Source organism: Morone saxatilis, unplaced genomic scaffold, assembly GCF_004916995.1.
Source record: "Morone saxatilis isolate NCDOM2014 unplaced genomic scaffold, NCSU_SB_2.0 Contig0, whole genome shotgun sequence".
NCBI classification, from domain to species: domain Eukaryota; kingdom Metazoa; phylum Chordata; class Actinopteri; family Moronidae; genus Morone; species Morone saxatilis.
This window is the reverse complement of record NW_023339650.1, coordinates 1,998,480-2,006,358: the sequence shown is the minus strand read 5'-3', so window position 1 is coordinate 2,006,358 and position 7,879 is coordinate 1,998,480. Positions and strand designations below refer to the sequence as shown.

The following is a 7,879-nucleotide window of genomic DNA, read 5'->3' as shown; positions in this document are numbered from 1 at the left end:
CACTTAGAGCACATGTAAGGGCAAAGTTCCTCCTTGTACCAATAAATGTATTGTGTGTTATAAAACACCAGTCAAAGTGGGAGTGTTGTGCTGATCTTGATCTTCTCCAGACCTTCTTGACCAGTCCAGTTTTCTGGATCCAGGTCAAGTACAGTCTGAGAGAGCTGAGCTGTTCCAATAGTGAAAGCATTTTCCCCAAATGTTTCCCATCACAACCTTGCTATTATTAGATTTTCAGTTAGTGTTGCAGTTGTTGAGTTAGACCTAAATAATCTGCACATTAAGCGTACAATATATCTAGAATTAAAAGACCTGCAGGATTTAGAAAAATCTGCCCATGCTTTTATCTTCAGCAGACTCAAATACTGTAATGGTGTAAATACAGGTGTCTCTATAAGGTTCAGACAGCTGCAGCTGGTTCACAACACTGCTGCTAGAGTCCAAGAAGAAAATGGATTTAGAATACTACTCTTTAGTTTATAAAGCACTGAATGGTTATGCTTATGCACCACATATCTGAACACCCTGACAATCTGAGGTCTGCTCCAACTCTTGGATCCATTTCATATCAAGGCTTAAATCTTTTGTCTACCACTGTCTTTCATTGAATCAAAAGTGGCACTGCACTGCAACTATACTGTCATTTTTATCATATGCTATATATAATCTCTTTGAACAATAGTCGTGTCTTTTTAAATAGCTTTTCTTAAAACGTTTTGTGTCTTTTGTGAAACACTTTAAATTGTCTTGTTGTTGGAAAGTGCTAAACAAATAAATTTGCCTTGCCTTCTGCAGGATTATCTAAAAACAGCACCTGTTATTTCATCATATTTACAACCCACTGTTGGCCAATCAGCCTTCGTCACTGCAAAGTAGGAGGTTAAACATAAGGAGCAGTCCATGGATCTTTGTTCAATAAGAGAAATTTTTGCAATTGCTGAAGCAGGAGGACTGGACAGATCATACTTGTTCTGCAAAGTGCTTGAAGCAGGAGGACAACTACAGGTACAGTAGCCTGGTCTATTTCTTTGTTTCTGATACAGAGCAGCAAGTGTTTCTCAAGGCAGAATGGACCGACTCCAAAGTCAGTACATCATGTATCACAACATTATTACATAAATGTTATTATGTAATAATAACATTTATGTAATATGTAATATTAATGTAAAATTGTGAAGAATGTGACAAATTGCATTGACAACTTATTGAATATTAAAATTGAGAGTACAGTTTATCTCATACGTGTGTAGTACATGCAATGCAGGAAGATAGAGAGCATAGAGAGGGACTGTTGACTGCGAGTGTGTTATACCGGAGGCTGATACACACTGTTTGTGTTCCTGTGGAGAAGTAGAGGAGAGACTGAAATAATAAAAGCAAATAGAGTAAAGGGAAGGAGGGAGACATGCTTATCCAGCTGGGAATAGAAGAAGAGGAAGAAAGGTGATCCAAGATAAGTCTAGACTTTATAAGAGGTTATATCTAAAATACAGGCAATAATAGTTTGGATTAAAAAAACTTTTTTTCTGAAACTTTTTTCAAGAATGAAAAATTACTAAATGAATTCCCTCAACATATCCAGTTTTTCTCTTCCATTCACTAAATGAATGCTGGATATTCTTTTCTTGTTATATTACAGCCATGAGGCTCCTCTGTGTACTGCTGCTGGTCTGCTTGGCTGGTTGTAGTGCTTCTAGATCAAGAGACTGGGCTCATCATGGTGCCCCCATGTTTGCTGACCTCACAGTACGTGAGATGAAAGCTGTGCGGGCCTACCTGCATGGCATTCCAGAGCTAGAGCTCACTGATGCTCGTAGCAAGACTCTGAAGAAGAACAGCATACTACTGATGGAACTCCATCTACCAAGGAAGCATGAAGCCCTGAGAGCTCTGGACCGTGGACAGGCCAAACCCGAACGTCAAGCCCGTGTGATCGTCCAGTTTGGGAACCAGATGAAGCCCAACATCACTGAGTACATTGTTAGTCCTCTGCCATCCCCAGACACCCACGAAGTCAAGATGTTTAAGGGGAATAAGCCTATCCTGTTTGAGTCAAGGCCTATTACTGCTGCAGAGTATAAGCATATTACTGATATCCTCGCAAAGATCACAACTAAAGTTCACAAGCTTCTGTTTGAGACCACAGGAGGGTTTTCCTTCACTAACTGCTCTGACCGCTGCCTAACTTTCTCAGACATAGCCCCCCGTGGGTTGGGTCCAGGTGAGAGAAGAACCTGGATCATGTTGCAGAAATTTGTGGAGGGTTATTTCATCCACCCTGTTGGGTTTGAGATATTGATCAACCACCAGGACCTGGATCCAGAAAACTGGAATGTCGAGAAGGTCTGGTACAACAGCATGTACTTTGACAGCGTTGAGGAACTGGTAGAAAAATATGAATCAGGAGGTGTGGAGAAGATCAAACTGCCCGATCATGACGACAATGACCTCTACTCTACCTACATCCCCCGGGGTCAGCGCAACACTCCCACTAATATCCATGGCCCAAAGCTTGTGGAGCCCCAGGGGCCCCGCTATCAAGTTGACCGCAATTTTGTTGAATATGCTGGATGGTCTTTCGCCTACCGAGTCCGCTCATCGGCTGGACTTCAAGTCTTTGACCTCCGTTTTAATGGAGAAAGGATTGCCTATGAGATAAGCCTGCAAGAAGCTATTGCCTTCTATGCAGGTGATACTCCTGCTGCCATGCAAACAAAGTACATTGATGCTGGCTGGGCAATGGGCACCTCAACCTACGAGCTGGCACCTGGTATTGACTGTCCAGAAATTGCCACCTTTGTTGACCTTTACCACTACTTTGACACAGACAAACCTGTGCACCACAAAAACGCACTCTGTATTTTTGAGATGACCACTGCTATGCCTCTAAGAAGGCATTTCAACTCTAACTTCCAGGGGGGATACAACTTCTATGGAGGGCTGGAAAGCACTGTGCTGGTGTTGCGGACAACCTCAACAGTTTACAACTATGATTACATATGGGACTTTCTTTTCTACCAGAATGGGGTGGTTGAGGTAAAGGTCAGCGCCACGGGATACATCCACGCCACTTTCTTTACACCTAACGGACTTCACTATGGTACCAAGGTGTACAACTATGTGTTGGGTAACCTACACACACACCTTATCCATTATAAAGTGGACCTGGATATTGCTGGTGAGTATGGTGGTAAAATGATGTAGTTTCTCCATTTTAAAGCAATAACTTTTTATTGACCATTGACAAAAGAAAAAAATATTCAACATCAGTGTAAAGCCCAGCCCAGTATATTATAAACAATGGCCATATTGGATGCAATTTACAATTTATGCCCTTTATGTGTCAACATGGAAAGTAAAGGTATAATGGGTCAGACTCTCTCTCGGTTCAGCCCTACAATTAACTTTGGCTTCTGGGGTTTTGTTGCTTAGCCCCATCTTAACCATAATTTATCTGCCATAACCATGATCTTTATCCATACTGTAGTTGCCATGCAGAGTTATCGTAGACTGTTAGAATTTATTAAATGTTGCTACTGGTCATAAAAAAAACAAATTAAACATAATGTTTGACAAGATATTAACATGAGAAGACAATGATATTCCCCCTTTATACCATTTTTAATATCTGCGTGTGTATTTTAAAGGCAAAGCAAATATATTTGTACAGCTACTTTCATCAACAAGGCAATTCTTTAAACTCACACAGAAACTTAGCTCCTAAGTCCTTTATTGATGCCAGTCCAGATAAAATAGCTTTCTGGACTTTACCCTGTCGTAAAAGAGACAGTCTTGGCCTACCAACTCTGTGGAACTGTTCTGTTGAAATGTGTGATCAAGGCTATCTGTGATCAAGGGTATGTGCCAAGTCAATAACTTGTAAATCTTGTAAAACCTGTCGCTTGTAGTACTCTTAATGTGCATTCAACCTAACTTTGCTGAAACAATCAGCTATAGAGACTTTTGATTAAATAAATGTATAGTGTCACAGAAGACTGCTTATACCCCAACAACTAACTTCTTCTGACAACTCTTTGCCTTCACTGTGACACAGGTCGAGAGAACAGCTTTGAGACAATGGATTTGAAATTCGTCAACTTCACAAATCCCTGGAGCCCAGACAATTTCATCGTCCAGTCCAAACTCCACAGGATGGAGCACAAGACAGAGCGATCTGCCGCTTTCCGCTTTGGCAAAAAGTTCCCCCGCTATGTGCACTTTAACAACCCCAGTGAGAGAAATAAATGGGGGCACCAGAAGAGTTACCGTATTCAGTTTAACTCACATGCCCACAGTGTCCTTCCAAAAGGCTGGAGAGAGGAAAATGGTATCAGTTGGTCAAGGTAATAAAAAAAATTCACTTGTGTTGCTAAGAAAAATATATGAAGCAGTATAACTTGCCAAAATGTTCTTGATTTATAGGTGCCTCCCTTCCAGATGTCTTGTCAATCATTCAACCCAAATTTAGTCATATCTGCAACATTGGGATCTCCAGTGGAATTTCAGTTCTGTGTATTTGAGCAAAGTTTACATACATAATTGCAGTGATAACATAGTTTGCAATGACTGACCTAACGGAGGATCAGTGGGGTTGAAGAGGTTAATGTCTTGATTGGGAGTTTGGTTAGATACTAAATGGCAAAAAAGACTAAGTGGCAGACTGAAAAGTGCTGTTTCTCTGTATGGGTCATTTTCCAGTCAAATGTCAGAGTTACAGAGGAAATTAAAAACTGATTGAGTGGTGATCTGTCTCTTCACAGATATCCTCTTGCTGTGACTCGTCATAAAGATAGTGAAGCCACCAGCAGCAGCATTTACACCCAGAATGACCCCTGGGAACCTGTCGTGTCCTTTGAGGACTACATCCGCAACAACGAAGACATAGTCAACCAGGTACAGCGGTGAACATCAGTTTAGACACATCCACATTGTCTGTTAATGCCATGTCCACAATAGGCTTATAGGATAAAAGTCAAGGGACAGGAGTTTTGTCCACAATGCATATGAAACTGAAGACAGAATAATTAAGATCAATATTCTTTTTCATTCTTCACATTTACTCAAGCACTGTACTTTAGTAAATCTTGTGGATACAAGATATTTTTGCTACTTCATACCTTTACTTTACTACATTTTGGAAGTCAATATTTTATTTTATTAGAATAATTAGTTACTTTGCAAATTCTGATTATTGATGCAAAATATAAATCAATCACCTAATAAATGATTTTATAGATTAAGCCATTCGAAGTAACCTCCACATTAATGCATCACTAATTATAATTCAGTAATATAATATATATATTATTCTGAAATGGGCCCTTCTGCATAATGATTGGTACTTTAAGTATATTTTGATGCTAATGCTTAGATTAGAGTATTTTTACACTGTGGTGTTGCAACTTTTACTAAAGGAAAATATCTGATTACTACTTCTTTTACTGCAACCACGGTAACAATTCTATCTTTGTAAATTTTTTGGGAGATTTGGTAAGTAAGTTATTTTTAATATAGCTAATATAACGCAAAATTACTTGCATATTCTTATATTTTACTAGTGCAAAGAGTCACAATTCACTAATGGTCAGCATCTTTTTTGATGTGGTTTACATTTCAGAGGTGATTGTGTTTTTCTGAGAGGTTACGTCAGTGGTTTAAGTTTGCTCTTTCTAAGAGAATGTGTTCATCAGTCCTGGTCACTCATCATCATGGTAACTCACGAATGCTGACATTTTCGTGTTTGCACTTTCAAATAGATAAAAACCACCTGTTATGTGTCCTACTCTAAAAATTCTAATGTAATGTTTACTCTCCTGTGTCCAGGACCTGGTAGCCTGGGTGACAGTTGGCTTCCTGCATGTGCCTCACTCAGAAGACATCCCCAACACGGCAACACCCGGCAACGCAGTGGGCTTCTTCCTCCGACCCTTCAACTTCTTTGACGAAGACCCTTCGGTGGCATCCAAAAGTACCGTCATTGTCCGGCCAGGCAAGGACGGCAAGCTCAAGGTCCAGAAATGGACGCCTGAAGTCATAGGTCACTGTGTGACAGACAAGCCATTCTTTTACAATGGCACTTATGCAGGAGTCTAGAGGTGTTTTTGGGGTTTCTTAAAAAGTATTTTAGCACAAATATAATTTTTACTCCTTTTAAGTAAATTGCACAATACGGAACACAGATTAATAGCAATTACTATGGTACATATAGTACATGTAATTAGATTTATTCTCAGTAATGTCTAATAATGTTACAATCTTCTGACAATTCTTTGCAATATTTAAATTTTGAAAAAAAAAATCCATGTAAAAAACAATAAAGAAGAAGAACATTTTAAAAAGGGAAAAGTTGATTTTGTGTGAACTTTTTATACTTTTCCTAGCTGGTCGTATATATAACTTAAAATCCTAAATGTTAGATTATTCAGCTGCAGACCCATTGCACTAACTATTCCAAATTGCAGCCTTTTGTCATGCATTTCTGACTAATTCCCTCTCTCTTTCCAATCTTTCCTTCCACATCAAATGAAGAAAAAGATAGCTTTTTAACCCAAATCACATGCAAAATGCATCCTAATGTCAAAGTTAATGTACCACACCACATCAAACCACACATGTAACCTGGCAGGGGAAAAGGGAGGTGGTGTGGGGCAGAAGGGGCCCTGGGAGCTCCTGTAATCCCCTGTTGGGTCTCCATGGCTGAGGTTTAACAGCAGCGAGCATCCAGGATGCAGGATGCTCCGTATCCGCCCTGCTTGTGGTAAACTGCTGGCCCTCAGCGTGCTCTGCTTGCCCTCAGTGCGGGAATGTTTTTACTGGAAAGACAACAGGCCTTACAGAGCAAACAGCCTGATTCCGGATCCTTCCCCGCAAACAGTCCAGGATACCTCCTGGTTGAGCCATTGCCCCTGGAAACCTAACTTTACATACAATGCGACACAATATACTGAATATCAACAGCATATGTAACTGCTTTGTCCTTTATGTATGCATTCCTAACATAGCAATGTCCCTTTATAAATTTAATGAAGTGCCAAATAAACCTAACTGTTTTGATCATATCGTATGTTTTGGATTTAATTTTAGTTTAAATATTTCTTTATCAAACAATGATTAATACACAGTTCTATGTTAGCCAGCAAATTCAAAATAACTGCAGAGAAGAGAGGTAGATGGTAAAGTTGGTTTGTGTGAAGGGTAAATAATGAGTGTTTTTGAAGTGGAGAAAAGGAATCTGGCCAACAACTGTCTTCAGGATTTCACTAATAAAAACTCTTTTTAAAAGTGTGTGCTGATGTTTTACAGTGGGCACGGTGAAAGGGGGATAATATGAAAGCAAGGCATGCACAAGTGAATGGACAACATTATAGAGGACAAAAAACAATGTGAATTGGGTAACAAGCATTCTTATAGCTGTTCCCATAGCAATGATGGTCTTGACGTCACAGACAAACCACAGCAGTGAACATAACACAGTTTTCTTATACTAAACTACCATGTAATAGTTTTATGTGTACAAAAACACATTAAAAAGGGAAATTTTATTTCATTCATGCTGCAGTGTTAAATCAGTTAGCTTCTTCTTTTAGCTCTTCAAACCTTTCTGAAATCAATGAAGACACAAAAATGTAAAATGAAATACTAAAAAATATCCATTTACATTTGTCATATATGGTCAGTTTAACATGGCAATGCAACATATATAATGTCTCTACATACAGCAGAACAGAGGATTACAAATGATAGCATCGGGATAGTAAATATGGGGTCTAGACTTAAATATGCCAATAAAAGAAGACTAAAGGTTATCTGCCAAAGAAAAGAAACAATGAGACAAACAGCATGTTTAGCCTGTCTGACTGGGCTGAATAAAAAGCCTGGA

At 39.3% G+C, this 7,879-nt stretch overlaps 1 protein-coding gene across 1 annotated transcript; it reads left to right on the top strand.

The window, feature by feature from the left end:
• The first annotated feature begins 921 nt into the window (after nucleotides 1-921).
• On the top strand, nucleotides 922-7,276 carry aoc1 (amine oxidase copper containing 1). Its single transcript, XM_035659375.1, has 5 exons — nucleotides 922-1,005; nucleotides 1,640-3,178; nucleotides 4,055-4,343; nucleotides 4,761-4,893; nucleotides 5,824-7,276. The coding sequence occupies exons 2-5, from the start codon at nucleotides 1,642-1,644 to the stop codon at nucleotides 6,091-6,093; spliced, it is 2,229 nt and encodes a 742-aa protein (XP_035515268.1). The 5' UTR covers nucleotides 922-1,005; nucleotides 1,640-1,641; the 3' UTR covers nucleotides 6,094-7,276.
• Nucleotides 7,277-7,879: the final 603 nt, after the last annotated feature.